At 29.1% G+C, this 18,043-nt stretch overlaps 1 protein-coding gene across 1 annotated transcript in view; it reads left to right on the forward strand.

The window, feature by feature from the left end:
* Positions 1-18,043, forward strand: part of LOC129980530 (uncharacterized) — a 376,005-nt gene that overhangs the window by 318,398 nt on the left and 39,564 nt on the right. Inside the window, exon 3 of the mRNA XM_056090871.1 lies at positions 2,668-2,898. Within this exon, the coding sequence (XP_055946846.1) occupies positions 2,668-2,898 (231 nt within the window). The remainder of the gene's footprint in view (positions 1-2,667; positions 2,899-18,043) is intronic.

Here is an 18,043-nt window from a genome sequence, read left to right on the forward strand (position 1 = left end):
CCAACAAAAGGAACAGCAGAAATGTTCTGTTTAGGGAGAAGAAACGTTTAGCACCCCTTTTAATACTTTCTTTTTCTTTTAAATCGATGTGATCTAGACGTGCATTGCCATGGTACCGCTAACATAACTAAACGAAAACAAACACTGTTTATCTGAAAGGATTTTTTTTAACCATTTCATCCCTTACTGTAATTTGCGGCGATCGAAAAACTTTTTTTTATTTTAAATATACTAGTAAAAGATTAACCAGAGTGTCTGAATGGCATTGGACAATCCCTATAAACCTTCTGGAAGATTTGTTCTATACATTTCCATTTCGGATAAAATACCCTGCTCCTTTTTTACATTTCTAAGCTAATGTTTTCTATTTAAAGTTGATATAAAAGGGAAAATAATGTCATTTAATTTTTATATGTTTTTATTTAAACCTGATATATTTCTTCTACATAAATGAGCAAACTTTGCGATCAATTTTTCTTCACTTAAATTTAGAAGTTTCATATTTATTTCTTCTTGATGACAATGAGATATTTTAATATTTTCAGAGTTTAATTATCTGTTAATTTACTAATTTGAATAAATTGTGATTTCAAACACGTGGCGCCATCTCGTAGCAAATTTAAGAAAAAAAATCGAATTCTAAAGTTTATAATATTTATTATAATGAATTAGAAATAAAAGGTTGAAATGTATAAAATAATTATAATAACCGTCCCTTTTTATTACATTAATAAAAATGTAATTTTTTTAAAAAAATTCGAATCAATTATCAGAAATAAAGCTTTTGAAGTATCCATCTCTCATATCTTTTTACTACATACATAAAATAAAATCATCAAACCTCATGAAATATTCCATTTCTATATCGTAATCATTTTTAACATTTATAATCGTTCTGCTGTGTTATTTTTTATTTATTCAATCTGGATGGTGGAACACTTACTGCTGTATCTAGTATTTCCATGGATTAGTTTATACATTTCTTACTATCATGCAATTGAATTACTTTGCAACATTTTAGCGTTGCATAAAAATAATAAAGGGAAATTCCAATCAAATGTAATTTCAAACTTTGGGACCTAGCATTATTAGTCAGAAAAATTACGTAGTTTTAGCTTATTTTTGGTGTTTTGATACTTGCATATTCCAGATCATCAATTTGATTTGAATTTATAAAATCATAAATGGATTCTAAAACTGATTTCACTACATTTAATATATTTTGAAAACCCTTTTCAATGTTTAAAAAGATTAAAAATCCTACATTTATTAAGTATGATTTTAAACAGGAAGAAATTAATGCTAGCTCAAGTTTCGTCCCTATAGTTTGACGACGGTCAGAATATAAGAGCAATATACTATTCGTTATTAAACAACTTACATGTTGATAATAATTGTTGGCTGACGTTACATTTGAAGAGATTCGCATTTAGTTGATCTAGAAATCTTGTTTAAATAATTTTAAGTAAATAATGATAGAGAGTAAATACTTTTCATGCAAATTGACCCTGTAATCTGTTCCGTGTTCTTTTGCTTTCGCAGTGATAACGCGTATTTAGTCAATACACAATTTCGTTGACTCAGAAATCCCATTTTGGATCACTTAAAGTTTGCAGTGATGAAGCGTAGTTACTGAGTTTAAGATCGATGTAGTAATCTATTCTAAGACATTTTACATTTGAAGTGATAGTACGTATTTGGTTAGTATACGATTTCTTTGAGCCAGAAATCCTGTGCTGCTTTTCTTTTCTTTTCATCGCGGTGTACCCAAGGACTCATATTTCTAATGTTCCTGTCAATTGAATGGGTAAATCAGAAAAGATTTATTAAAAAAGCAAAAACAAAAAGTAATGTGGAAAGCTATATTGCAGTGCACGATATATCACATTACTATAAAATACTGCATGTTTGATGAAGAAGAATATGTTCGTGGAATTTGAAGTAAAATCTAATTTGTTTATTAGAAAAGAGTTTGATTAGGAATCCCACATTGAATCATTCTACTCTTACAGTAGTAGAAGGTAGTTACTAAGTTTAGGATCCATTGCTCCAATAGTCCATCCATAGTCAGTCGGTTACAACAAATCCTGCCGATACTTCTTCCTTCCTTGATGGAGGATGGTCGGCTGTACACAAGAAAAAGAAGTCCATTCATAATAATATTATGTTTACAATGATATAATGATCAATTAGACAATATACAATTCCAAATTCCCTTTGATTCAAAATTATTCAAAAACCATTCTGTGGATCCTTTTACGTTTATAGTCATGGCACACAGTTATATTTTACGTTTGTAGTCATAACGCAACACAATGTCTTGAATTGGCATAGTAATTTCTTTCAGAGTCATTTGTATTTACCGTTATAATACATTTTATTGTCAATAACAACATTTTGATATCTGATTTTAAGAAGATATTTTGTGACACACTCTGGCAGTAGTGAGACAGTATTCGAATTTCCTAAAAGAAGTAGTAAGTGGCTAAACAATGAAAGTTTGCTAGCATTACTAGTCACCTAGCGTCATATTAATTTAAAACGAAATTTGTCACATAAATTTGCATGTATAGTGAAATTGTTTCTTGAAATTTAAAACAGATGTCTTATAAAGTAATTTTTTCCATTTTCAATAAATTAATTACATTCGTTTCCTTCTTCTCTTAGATTGCCTACACTTGCAGTTATACCGAGACAGTAAGGACCGCTGCAAAAACGGCCCCACCAAAGCCTCACTGTCACTCGAGGGTTTCCTGGGCATGGAGACGGGTTTTACTTTAGACAAGGAGAGCAACACCATGGCCCTCATATGTTCCGAGGTGGTGGTCGTTCTGGCTTTTGATTCCAGGGAACTCCTCATACAGTGGCAGGTCAAAGTGAGAGCCAACTTGGTAGAAGGTGAGAACTCACTAGTATTTTTATTAATAAGGAAAAGGAACGCAAATGTGACATTATTAATATTTTTTTACTTATTTTAGAAGTAAAAATAATTTTCCAATAGAATTATTTAATGTAGGATAATTTACTTTTCTTATATAATAAATGAAAATATGGAAATGTTAGTCCATCTGTGTGCCCTCACCAATTCGATCTATTTCATCTTAAATGATTCCAACTAATGTAATTTATGAGACAGCTTTGAAAGAAATTCTGAGAAAATTGGAATGTGAAAATTCAGTCATGTTTTTATATTCGTCATGTTCATTTTTTATTTCTGCGATAAGTATTCCATTGCATAAGATTTTGAAGTCTGTGGATTGAATACGTCAACTGTCTGCTTTGCTTTTCTCTCTGCATAATTTTTAAAACAGATATATAACAAATATGTAAATTATTAGATTGGAAAGTCAATTTTCTTCGAGAAAATCAATTATTTTCAGACTGGCACTAAAAGAATGGACTTTATCTAGAACTCATTGAAACATTGGAGGATTTAATTACTTTGCAGAACCAAGCAATGCATGTTAGCTGACCTATTTTTAATATATTAGAAAATTAATTTAACTATTTGCTTCATTTTTAACTGGATCAAACTGTTAACGGTTTTTTTTTAAATTTTATTTTGTGAAAATTATTATCTTGGGATTTATTTATTTATCATAACTTATGTCTATATATCATACACATTTTTTATATGATATTATTTAAAAATTGCACTCCGTATTTATAAATACTGTAATTATTAAGTGATGGTAAGTAAAAGATGAGAATCAGAACAATTATATTTTATAAAGTATTAACGATATCCTAATATTTTATAATTAATAGAATTGTATCTTTTTTAAAATTTATTTATTTTTAAAATAGAATAATAATATCTGAGGCCCATTCGCAGCACAGTGATCCTAGGCAGCTGCCGAGACTGCCTAGTCGAAAATCTGTCACTGTTTTAAAATTTGTCGCCCAGCCTTTGATCATCGGCCATTTTTAAAGAGATGCAAATTAATTTTTTTCAGTCAAAATTCATTATTCAATGTAAATAATTTGATCAGTCATCGTACATCTGCTTTTAGAGTTTCGAAGATAAAAAGCATATTTTATAGTTTCTGAATTTTGGTTTGGCTATATTAACGTCCCGTTTGAAGCAACACTAGGGCTATTTTGGGACGGACCTCGTCATTTTGAACCGCGTTCAGATGACGAGGACGACACCTGAACTGGCACCCCCTCTCCATACCAGCGGGAGGACGTTTGGTCATGACGAATTTAACGTGCAACAGACCCCCTTACACGACGGTTCTTCGGTGGAATCGGGTCACGAATCTGAAACCCTCCGGTTCAGAAGCCGAGACCTTACCACCAGGCCACCGCTGCTTTAGTTTCAGAGAGATCCGTACAAGAGATCTCATGTTTATTCCTCACTAAAGGACTGCTAGGAAAAGCAGAAACAAGAATGTTATATAAACATGCCTGAAATTTTCGAGCTCAGTTTTCTCGGAGTTGTCTGTAAAGCGCGTTTAACAAATTACACGAGTTGGAGATTTAGTCATGGTCTAAATAGACGATAAAAATGAATCTATTCATTTTTTATAAGGAAACATAAATATATCTCCATTGTTTATGCTCTAAAATAATTAGGCAGAAAATAGATAAACAGATCGTTTCAAAGTCCCTTTGAACTAAATTCCTTTTTGACATGCATTACAATTTTCTTATGATTATATTTCCCTATTTTAAAATATCTTTATGAAAAAATAGAAATCAGAGCTGGTAAGGGTAGGGAGAGAATTTTTGAACAAATAACAAAAGATAAATATTGAAAGAATATTTAATAAAAAAAATTATCAGAAGAAGTGAAAATAATTGATGAAAGAATACTCATAAATGTTGTTTACTCAATGTGTTAATTTAATATCTCAATGAATTTATTAAAATACTTCGTTTTTGGCAATGAATTAGCAATATATTTATTGTAAAGTGATTTTGTTTGATTTTATTTTTGAAATATTTTCAATGAATCAAAGTTAATTAAACATTGTTTATTAGCCAAACGTGCTGAATTTTTCTATTTTCTAGAGCAAAAATTTCATTTTTTAAGTTAATAGCATTTTAAATTATTCTTGTGTTCCCATTTTTAAATGATTTAAAGATTGATTATTATTTGGGTATGAATAATTAAGAAACTGTGTTATATTTTAATGAATAAAAAATGAATTATCAATTTTTGTAACAATACGTTTTATTATTTCATTGTTGACTGCATCTTTACTAATTAAAAAAAACAATTATAAAGCACAAATGAACTTTTATTATTTCCATTACATTCTCATGCTTTTTATTCCGTAGAAAAAGAAACATATTTTTGTTCGTAATTGTCTTCTCGGGAATAAATTAATATAAAGTTATAGATGCTTATTCTTTCAGAACAAAGGTACCTCAGGTTACTAAAAAAAAGCATTCTCATATAGTTGGCAGGAATTTAAGTTTGAATTAAATTTTTGTAAATAATGTACCCACTCAAAGCCATTTAATTGAGCTTATCGATCAGAAAATAAACACTTGACTTTATCTTTTTTTATACCTTTAAAGTAAATAAATTAAATATTTCACTTTTTGATCATATTCAGAGTACCGCTAGCATTTCTGATAAGAAAATATTCAGAATATATTTAAATGAAGATGCGCATTAGCATTTTAATGAGTAACTAAAAAGTGAACTATATAGTTACAGTTTATTTTATAAGCTTGCTACTTTTTAATAGATAATTATGCTTCTCTGGTTTTTAATTATTTTCCGTTGACTTATTTTTTGAAGCAAAAAGTAGACTTTTTTTATACGAAATTATTCAGCTTTTAATCGTTATCTTTTTGACAAAACCTTATATAATAAGAATAAATTCATTACTGGGGATTATTTTTAAAAGAAGTAAATAATTAATTAAAATCCTCAGCAGGAATAAAATTCACATGAAAAAAACAAAGTATAATTGGATTGTTATTTAATGGATAATTAATTTAATTTAATAACAAATTAAATTCAATTTGTAATTATTATGCAACTCTGATATTACATTTAAAAGAAATTAAAATTTTAATGCTATATATAAGCTATAAATAATTCAAAATAATTAAAAAATAAAAGTAATTATGCTGACAGTTGCTCATTTGTTTTAGTTTAATTACTTGGGATTGTAAATTCTGTCTGAAGAAAAATAGTAAAGTTTGGGCAAATCTTTTAATCAAAATAAAAATGATTGTTCGTCCCAATTTTAATCATGACGTACATAAGCAGATTTGATAATGATTGTAAATTTAATTGAAATACGTTATTTTTTTTACAGCAATTAGGCTGTTTAAAGAAATAAAAATTATTTTATTTCATATTAATCTCAAATTTAAAATTCGCAAACGATAAATCTTATTTCATTAGTTAGACCTTATCACTTTCATGAAAGAAGAAATTGTTATTTTTCGGTTAATTATAATTCAAATCGTGGTTTCTCTTCAGAATTAAGGAGCATTTTTTTATAATCACACAAAATAATATCTAATAACCGATTATATCATATGCATTTTTTGATATAATTCGGCTTTAACAGTGATAAAAAACAGCAAGAAAAAATGGCGTCAAATTATAAAAAGTGCAAAGTAAACTCAAGTGAATTATTATTTATTGTGAAAAATTTTGAGGCGTGAGAATCACATGCTATATAATTTGACGATTGAAATTGCCGAATTGGCGAAATTTTCCTTGGTACTTTTTGATTGCCGTTAAAACCGACAAGTGCCATTTTTTTTTTTAATGAAGGTTCTTGATGAGAAATATTTTTCAATGACGAATTTCCTTCATTTTAAGGACTGGAAGTTTTAAAACATTCCCCTAAAGCCCATTTTTAAATAAAATTTAGATCTTTGCATAATTTTTGTTTTTCGATGATATTGATTACTATTTTTTTTTTAACGGAGGAAATGTAAATGGTTTAAATCATTAATATTTTCTCAAGTTAATTAGATTGTAGTTAGTTAATTTGTACTTATTATATTTTATACCAATCTTTTCTAAATCTGAATTTTTTTTTGTATATAATCTTTCGTAATGAAGTGTAAATGCAAACAAATAAATCAATTACTTATGTTTAAGCGAAAAAACAGTTTTATCTATTAAAAATGACCAATATTTTTTTCCGAAAAATGCACTTAGAAACTGTTTTCTGGTTTGCTTGAAGATACGACATATTTTTTGTTCAATATGTTGCCAGTACGAAACCGCGGAAGTTGCCTCTCTGAAACTTTTTCGCATAATCTCTTATAAACTTATCATGTCACAGAATGCCTTCCATGGCATTGGCGTACAATAGTTAAGAAACATTAACCTTTGGTGTGAATTTAACATTTTTATTGAATCTATCGTGCGATCTTTGAAGAGTTTTTTCGAGATTAATTCATGGCATGTGGATAAAAAAATATCCAAAAATTCAATTTGAGCTTTAGACACATTTTTCTCAATACATTGAAACAAAGACTCTCTTATAAACTTATCACGTCACAGAATGCCTTCCATGGCATTGGCGTACAATAGTTAGGAAATATTAACCTTTGGTGTGAATTTAGCATTTTTATTGAATCTATCGTGTGATCTTTGAAGAGTTTTTTCGAGATTAATTCATGGCATGTGGATAAAAAATATCCAAAAATTCAATTTGAACTTTAGACACGTTTTTCTCAATAGATTGAAACAAAGATTTGACACAAAACTTCACTTGTAGTCACACAATTCCATACCAAATTTGATATATTTAAATCATTGTGTTTTTGAATTATCGTATTAACATGTTTCTGAAAGTACAGATCGACAGATAGACAACCTATCGTTGATTTTGTCTACACTATTGGTGACAAGTGTCTATACTATCGATGTTAAATCTGTATACCAAATCGTAACTATATAACTCTCTTTGTGATGTAGTTATTATGTTAACTTATATTCGAACAGTCAGACAGCCGGATTTCCTCTGAATAGATTCTACTGAAAATTTGATAGAAATCTGCATATTTGGTTAAAAACCGTAAGCCAAATTGCAACCGTCTATCTAAAATCGTTTTTGAGTTATCTTTGTCACAGACACACATACAGATGGACGTTTTCCAAAAATGTGTTTTTCGAACTGATGAAGATCTGAAACGTGAGGATTCGTCGAAATCTCGAATTCGAATTTTTAGATGATAACTATATTTTCTCTATACTATGTTTACTAGAAAGTAAAATAGTGATCAATATGAATCTTTATGAGCAAAATAGCAAATCAAGGAACGCAGAATTAATGAAAATTGCTGTAACTAATCGATTGAATTCACGATTTTGTGATACTTGACAAATACGCCAGATCGATCCAGTTTTGAAATCCACAGAACATTGAACATGAATGTAAACCTTATGGGGTATAGCGACAAAGGCTACTATTCCCTCAAGTAAATATTTTGCGAAAATAAAAAATATGTGACTTTTATCAAACAATATGAAATGACGTTAAATCAAATCTACAAATGCGTATGTCTTGTCGATATCACATAAATTTATTTCATTTCAGTTAACCATATACTTGCATTTAATTTCCATTGCTCATGCTTTGATTGCACAATTAGCTATCAGATAAAACACGGCAGTCTCATAATATTTAAAGGCCATAATAAAGCCCCATTTCCAATCATTTATTTAGTGGCTGCCAAACTTGACAAGCTAAAATTTGTCTTTGCTAGTTTTCTGTCCATTTGCAGATATCAAAATAGCACCTCAAAATTTAATTTGTGTAATTATAATTTTTAAGATTCATGTCAATCGAACAGATAAGAAAAAAGAAGGCCCCGGAAAATAATAGATTTGATTATATGTAATTAAAACTGAAAATCAAATCGTATTTAAATACTACTTATAAAAGCAGACGAAATGTCTACCGATTGAACCACTATTAAAATCCACCATGTAGAAACCCGATTGGTGAGAGCAATCTATTGTAATTATAAAGTGTAATCGAAATTATTTATAATTCATATTTTTAATATATTTTTAAGGTGGGTTTATATTCGGCCAGTAAGACTATTACGCATGCGCAGAAAGGGACTGATTTATGTTTGCAACAATTTCATAAGATAGATACAGGCATTCCATGTTTGGCTATAAATTGCCGTTTTGGCGGGCCTGAATTTTTCTTTTCCACTTTGTATCGTATTAAAATGATCGATATTTGCACAAATGAACATGATAAAATAAAAAAAAGGGTCAACTTACCTAAATATGGAAAACTATAGAAAAGAAATGGCAAATAAAATTTTAAAAGAACACACAACCTCATATCAGAAAGAGCAAAGAGCAAAAAATGTCGGAATTAATTTAGGATGAGAATAAATTTTTTTCTCGCCAAAAAAAAACCCGCCAAATTCTACAAATTATGTGCATTAAGAAAAAATTACAATACAGCGGCATATTGTTGACCCGGAGTGACAAGGACCGAAAAGCATTTTCCAACCTTTCTATTCGTACGCTGCCTACTTGCCGTCTTATAACCGAGTGTAAACCCAATTTAAGTGTAAATTAGAATATCAAATAATTAAATTAGAAACAATACTGACAAAAACAATAATGTAAAATTAAGAGTTTATGTTGATGGCAACGATGAATATTCATTTACTTCACAAATAATGTCGACATTATTCTTAAAAGACGTACTCATACTCTGAATGGATTACTGTTGAAGATTTAATCTCTTATTATCAAAAACCCTCGCTCCAAAATATGCACCAAATTTATCGAAATCGCAAATACCAAGAAGCTTTAGGTGATATTCTATCCATTCTTTCCCTTACCTCATGGCTTAAAAATAGAAGAGAATATGAAATAAGAGTACATCTAATTACCAGGATTATCATCACCCCAGCACTACTGAAGAAATTTGGACATTACAACGATCCTAACAAGACATTGAACATATTGTCGTGCATTGTTTGAAATATTCAACTCAAAGAACGTACATTCGGGATAAACTCACTTTCAATCACAAACAAATTTCGTCTCTTAAAATTCTAATCCAAAATAACTGTTTTTCATAAGCGCTTTCTTCAAATTTTTTATCGTTCACTGTAGTTTCTCCCACACCCCCACACCCTTTTTTTTCCCTTTTTTCTTTTTAGAGACGGCGACCTGGCATAGGGGTAGCATGTCTTCCCCTTGATCTGGTCCCAAGTTCGAGTCCTGGTTCGGGCATGGTTGTTCTCAACCCTGTGTTCTGTCTGTGAGGCGTATGAAAGAGCCCTGTAAAAAGGGGTTGTTCAAGCGAATGTGTGTGTTACCTTTATAGAGATAAAAGTCAGACTTCTGCCCTAGGGCACTCAGGGGCCTTTGCCCTCAGAAGCACTGCACACTTGGCTGAAATCGCTGACAGTTCGCCAGCAGACTTGAAAAGTGCCATAAGTAACACCAACAGCAGTTTTTTTTAAATATTTATTAACTCTGATTCTATGGCATTAAGGGATGACAATCTTTGCTGCTAAAAATCCTAGGTATTCCATTTTATTTATAATAATAATCCCAAAAAATAAATTTGCTCTTGACAATAAATGTTTAAAATAGCTGATATTTATAGCTATCATTGAGTCATGCAATTAAGTAAGTTTATTTTAAGAAAGTAAATGAGAGCATTCATACAAGGAGGAATGACCTGAATTATTTCATTCAACGAACACTTTCTTTTCACGATTCACTCGCAGACAAATAACTGGCCTCACGAAACATGATCGGTGACCCTTATCGCACAGGAAGGAAAAACCTTAGAATATATGTCGGAATTTCGTTCTCTTTTTTGGAAAAAGAAAAAAAAATGGCAGAAAGGGTGGAGGAGGGGTGAGCCCATCAAAAATTCGCCTTCAGACCACGCACATATGACTGACGACATTTATTCTCAAAAAAAGGGGAAGAAGTAAAAAAAAAAAAAAAAAGATTCTTTAGCTCGGCCCACCCGGGCAAAGGCTGGGAAATATTATTTCAGCAAAACGCCTGTAACTTTTGCCGTTGATGATCGATAATGTTTCATTACATTGAGTGGTTGGGTAAAAACATTTAAAGTAATGAAAAATCCACCCAACGCAGGATGGATCAAAAGAGCATTTTATAGTGGAAGTTTTCATTAATGTTAGAAGGTATTGAAGCGAGAATAATTACAAAAATGCGGGTGCAGCAGCGAGTGGATAAAAGTATGTTAAGACTTGACAGAGGTATGCAGCCGGCAATTATATTTTGGGGCTTTATTATCGAGAGAGCAGGTGGAGTTCGCCAAGCAAAGGTAGACAGGGAGAAATATTGCCCGCCAACTTCTCTCTTTCTGGCTGTCCAGGAATAAATTAAATTTCAACGTCAGAAGGTATTCGTATCTGAAAGGGAGAAAAAAGTTAGGAGAGAAATAAAAAGAAGTGAATATTTTTTTGACTTCTTAATTAAAGGATAGAAATTAAATTCCTTTTTCAATCGTTTCCCTGTATTAGAAGATCGGCTTGATTGTTGAAGATGTTTGTCTCTTTTTGTTTGTGACAAAGCCAGACTCACTTTGAGAAAATTTATTTTTTTATTGAAATATAGTTAATTAAGACTTGTATGTCAGATAAAGAAAATTTTGTATAATTTATTTACTTATGTGAAGGATTGTCTTAAATCTCAATCCAACAATTCGAGATTCACACATTCAAACTTTGATCCAACTAAAACTGAAGATAATAATTTTAAATGATAGCTTTTCAGATAATTTTGAGGTAACTGAAACTTTAAAAAAATTAGTTTTTAAGTCCCATTTTTTTAAGTTTAAAGTCAAATTAATTAAAGAATTTTCATTAGTCAATATATTGTCAATTATTTCTATTGAAAGTTTATACGATTTCTACCTGATTTCTTAGAATTATCTCACAAATATTGAGATTTAAATTTTCTTTTTTAAATTAAATTTTCTTAATTGGCATATTTTATTAATCAAACAAGTCAAAAATCAAATCTATTAAAATATTATATTATTTTTTTCAGAATTAGCTCTCAAACATTGTATTTTAAAGTAATCTTAACAAACTTATTTCATTTATCTATTACATTATAATCAAATCTATTAAAAGATTCCTTTTCATGTAAAATTGGTTAATCATGAAAAGCTGCTTAAGTTAAGAGATTTCAAAAATTTATTTCAGTCTCAATAAAAACTTTATGTTATTGTTTAAAAAGCAACATCACCTGCATCAAATTTTTAATTTTTTTTAGAATCAAAGTAAAGAATACTTACGATGTTTTTTCATACGTGATGCGAACGTGATGCTATATTCTCTTACAAAATAGGGAAAAAATCAAGAATATTTTTTGCAGATTGCGAAAAATGTAGCTTTTTTTTTCTTGTAAAATTTTAGAAAATTAAAATCCGTGATGTTGCTGATTAAGCTACAGTATTTAATGTTGCAATCTCGGAAATATTTAAATATATATAATATTTGTAAATCATAAACAGTAAAAAAAGTATGTTTCTATGAAAATATTTTTAGAAAAATATCCTTAAAGTATTTTTTTAAAGCATTAAGTACCTTACTTTGATCTTCAACTATTTTTTAACGCTTTGAAATTTTAAAAAATTCCTGAAATGCTATGAAATTTCTTTCAAAAAATATTCCTTTGATGTACTTGCTTAGATTAAACTCCAAATTTTTTATAAATATATTGCTTCATGTTTTTAAATTTATTATCAAAAATAGAAAAAAAGATGCTTCATATGCATTTAATATGAAAAATATGTAAGTTTTATGAAAATTTAAAAACTTTGCTCTCAAATTTTGATAAAAATTTAGAAAATCTTTTTAGTAATTTTTTTAATTTACTATTTGACAAAGCATGTGCTTTATAAATAAAATTTAAAAAATACTTTTATTTAAATGCAGCATAAAAAATTCAGCCGCCTTCAATGCAGATTTCTTTATATTCATCTTCTAAATGCTTACAGATGAAATTCGAGCATTCACACAAGAAAGCAAAAAGCTCTAAAGCTCATGCATTAGAAATTCTGTTTCTTAGCTTTATATTAATTAAGAAGCATTCAAGCTAAATCAATTAAACCTGTTTCTTTAAGCATCTTTTAAGATAAAATCTAATGGAATACTTTAATTGTGCTTACTTTCAATTTTTTCTCCTTTTTTCCCCTCTTTACATAAAAAGATTCTTTTTACTCCTGCATGAACATTTTTGTAGAGGATATGAATAGAATAAAAGAGATTTCTCATTTGTTCATCTATTTCAATTATTTTATTTTTTTTTCAAAAAAAAACTTTCATTCATAATTTACAGGGAGAGAAAAATTAATTGAATATGTTGCACAATTATTTGGTAAAACTCAGTATTACAGGGAAACAAAGAAAAACTCGTAATTAGGGATTTTGTAAAATGTAACATAACAAGCTGCTTTTAAGCACCATCAAAAGAAAGACAAAAAAATTATAAAATAAAGATAGCTACATTTTAATTACTACTTTGATTCCTCATTTAATTATCGCTAATATAAATTTGAAAATTTGTGCTGAAACATAAGCATACAGGTTAATGAGAAAAGTACAAAGATATCATTTATTTATAATTGAATATTAAGATATAAATATTTATCATAAAGAGACATCATTCTCAATTTTAATGATAATATAAATATATATCATTAAAAAATCGGAAAATAATCAGAAAAAAAAATTTGGTCAAACATTCTATATATTATTTTTTTACATTAAAAAAGATTAAAATAACTAAGCCGATAAAAGACTCTGATATAATCGAATAAATAAATGCTGAAAGAAAATAAAATGCAAATACTTTTTAATAGAACAACACATGCTGGATATAGCCTTCACCACAAGGAACAACATTTCGTTGAAGAGCTCAATGCTACTGCCTAAGAGCACTGTATTCTGTGCATGGACACTACCTGTTGGTGAATAGCATCTTTAAATTCCGGTTAAGTAATGTAACAATCACAATCATACTGCTGATCCTCAAAACGAGCTCTCGTCGCTTAGTCTCTTAGCTTGCGTAGCCTTAAAATTCTATGTACTTTGGAAAAAGGATAAGCAATATCTCTTGTTGGCAGAGTAGATAATTATATTATACATCGTACATTAATAATGAATCGTACATCAATCAGTTCGAAGCAACACGTTTAAAAATTTTTCAATCGTAAAATAAACCCGTTAGAGTGGTCTCTCGATAATTTTCTCGCATACTCTCTAATAAACTTCTGATGTCAGAAAATGCCTTACATGGCATTGGCGCACAAGTTACAAAATATAATCTTTTGGCGTGAATTTAGCATTTTTACTGAACTTTTAATATCATCCTTGGGGAATTATTTGACGATTAATCCCAGACATACATTAATAGTACCCAAAAATGGAATTTGTGTTTTAAACACATTTTACTCATCTAAGTGAGAAAAAAATTGACACAAAACTGCACTTGTAGTTACATTGTAGTTGTACAAAATCCTGTACCAAATTTGATATATTTCAGTCTTTGCGTTTTTGAAATATCTTTATATGTTTCTGAAAGCATAAACTGACAGATAGTCAACTGAATGTTGGATTTTCCTCGAATTTCAGCATTTTTAAATCTGCCTACTGAATCTCATCTACCTGGCTCTTTTCGTTTTGTGATTATAATATTCGTACAGCCGGTCAGACGGACTTGCTCTGAAATGATTTTACTCAAACTAAGACAGAAATCTGCACATTTTGTATAAAGAGCATTACCAAATTTCAACCGTCTAGATCAAAACGTTTTTGAGTTATCCTTGTCACAGACAGAAAGACGGACATTTTCTAAAAATGCATTTTTCTAACTGAAAAGGTTTTAAAACGTGAAGATTTGTCATAATCTCGAGTTCGAATTTTTTGACTGATTACTGTACTTTTTCTATATTTCGATACAAGAAAGAAGAAGAATTAATTTTTATTCTGTCCCCAATCCTATTTACTGTATTTAGCAAAATATTTTTGAGGCAACGAGATTTCAAAAAAGGGAATCCCCATCTATAATCGGCGGTATTACGAATTTTTTTGATGTATACTTTCTCTATACTGCATATCCATGAATATCATGGTTTTTTTATGAATCCAAGCCGAAAGAATATTCTGTTTGCGTATGAAATCCTATAGCTTATAAATAATCTTAATCAGTTTCCATCAATGTTCACATTACAAAATAATCAATTTTTGGTGTCCTTACCACCGTGGCATCCAGAAATCCCAATACTTTGGAATCTAAAGTTCCAAGAAATTTGTACCCATACCAAAGATATACAGTCAAAGAAAATCCTAGGTATGTTAAACCCGTATAAGCAAATAAACATAATAATTTTATGTGTTCATTTATGCCTTAAAGAAGATTATTAATCTTCATATCATTATTCTGGCCAGGAATACCTATTCACTGCAATTTAAAGTTCCATCAACCTTGTATCTTAATTATAAACATGCACCCAAACAAAATCCTGTTTACACAAGACAATTCATGTAAACAAAGCAACATTATAATTTACTGCTTTTGCTAATGAAATAAAAGAACCAAAATTTAAGCATCATATCAACATTTTGTCCAAAAATTCCTTTTCTCTGTAATTTAAATTCCACCAACCAAAGACATGCTCCAAGCTTTTATAATATTGACTCTATGCCAAACCTAACGCAGCAACAGCAGCACATTGTTCTCTAATAAAGGCCATGTTAAAAACAATATTTATGGCAGAGCTCTGGATTGTTTGTTAAAAGTAATTAATTACAAGTCCAGTGTCAAGAGCGAGAAGTTTCAGAAAATTTACGCTCAGAGAAGTTAAATACGCTGCAAGAGTTCAAAAACTTAGACGTATTAACGTCATTTCTCTATTCTAATATGAAATTAAGATGTTGACACGTATAATGAGGAAAAATAAACAAGTTCCCTAAGATTTAATGAAGTATCCTTCGTTGGGAAACTTTGCTGTGCATTTTTATGCAGCTGCTAAAGCCTTGATAATTGGTGAAAGCAGCTTTTTTTGGAAACTGTAGTAAATCAGGAAATAATGAATTAATATTTTGGCACTTAAATATGGATCGGAATTCCTGATTATGTATTTAGGAAATCAGTTCTTTCGCTTATTTATGAAGAAACTTCTCATTCATTGGTTAAGTAAGTTTTGTTTTTTGAAACATTTAACATTTCAGATGAGGTTGTTTTATTTCCAAGCTTTTATTTCGCTTGATTTGCTTCATGTTCGCAAAGATGGATTTTGCAATTGAATTTGTCACTTACTACTTGGGGCAATAAAAATTTCAAATTTTATATACCTATTGTTTCTTGTTGAAAATATACTATTCTAATATTTGAAACTTTATTATGAATTAATGATTAATTGAACTCAATTTTAATTCACACTAGTGGCGCCATCTTTGAGAAAAACCATTCAAAAATTTGTTAATATTTATATAAAAGTCATTATTTTTAAAACATTTCGATGTGCATTACTTTGTATTTGCGTCCTTTTTTTTTTTTTTTTTGTCTACTTTTATTTAATATGATACGATTCCTGTTTGTAAAGGTAGAATATTGTAAACTTTATTTGACTCACTTCTTGATGCGATGGAAACTTGAAAATTAAGTATAATTGTGAATTTCCAATGACAAAGTACTATAAAAATATTTTGAAGATTTAATTATCAATGAATCATTGCTTTTAATTAAATTTTATAAAGTATTCCAGTAAATTTCAGAAAAAAAAATCCAAGCACAAGTTTTAATAAAATTTTTAATATTGAATTATGAAATATATTCCAAATGAAGCCTAAATAATAAAATGTGAAAATAAACCAGCTTAATGTAAGTAAAAATGATTCTGAAATTCAAAACAAATTTGTAAAAGCTTGATTTGATAAAAACAAAATGCTATAAAAATGGATATTTTTTGCAAAGATTTCTAAAAATTCAATAAAATTTAAAAATAATTAATTTTAAATATGATATATTTTTCGAGCGTTTATTTGCTTTTTGTCTGTTATTTTTTTAATTTAATTTTTTAAAACTTTCCAGTGCACTTATAAAGTAATCTCATTAAAATATGTTTAATTTTTATTGATTAAAAGGCGCGGAAATTTTCATTTTCCTCCTAAAATATTTGATAGACAAAGTAAATACCCCCTTATTGCAAAAATTTGCTTCATATTTATTTTAAACTATGAAACGAGAAAAACCTTTTTTTAATTATTTAATTAATTAATTTGTTTATTGTTATTGTTAATTATTTAATTTGTTTATCTGGAATTTTGATTGTATTCAAGGGAAGATGAATCTTTTGTGTAGGATTTTACTCTCAGGGTTCGGTGAACAAAATGTTTTAAAACTTCAATAGTGATTGACATTAAAATCCTGTTATTTTAGTCACATTCTTACCATCGTTCTGTACTTAATACATAACAGCCAATCGATGTAACTGTCAGGGCCATCTAACGTCTAACTGCATGTTGCGAACAACACACTTTTCTGTTCCTCGTGTAAAATATGCAGTAGATACCATCATTAAAATAGTGTAGGTTACTACACATTATTATTAGTGCAAGTTTATTTTACGCATGCAGTTTATATTACTTACAGATATAAGCCAAATTAAATTAAAGTAATGCAAAAAGAGAAGAGTACTGTACTGCCAGTCTTTTCGAGTCTTTGTTCTACACTGCAATTTTTTTAGTTTAGCAGGTTCAAATATCATGCGCGCTATGTTACATTATCTGGATTTAAAAGTGCTGATAAAAAGAATTTAAACTATCGGGAGTCGTCCCCTTCAAAACTTTCTCGCATATCCTTTAAAAAACTTATCATGCCAGAGAATGCCTTACATGGCATTGGCGTACAATAGTTACGGAATATTAGCTTTTGGCGCGAATTTAGCATTTTTACTTAATTTATCATGTCATCATTGGAGATTTATTTGGCAATTAATCCCTGGCATGAGTTAATAGTATCCGAAGAACGAATTTGTGTTTTAATGCTTTTTTTTCTCATCCGATTGAAATAAAAATTTGA

Source organism: Argiope bruennichi, chromosome 8, assembly GCF_947563725.1.
Source record: "Argiope bruennichi chromosome 8, qqArgBrue1.1, whole genome shotgun sequence".
NCBI classification, from domain to species: Eukaryota; Metazoa; Arthropoda; class Arachnida; order Araneae; family Araneidae; genus Argiope; species Argiope bruennichi.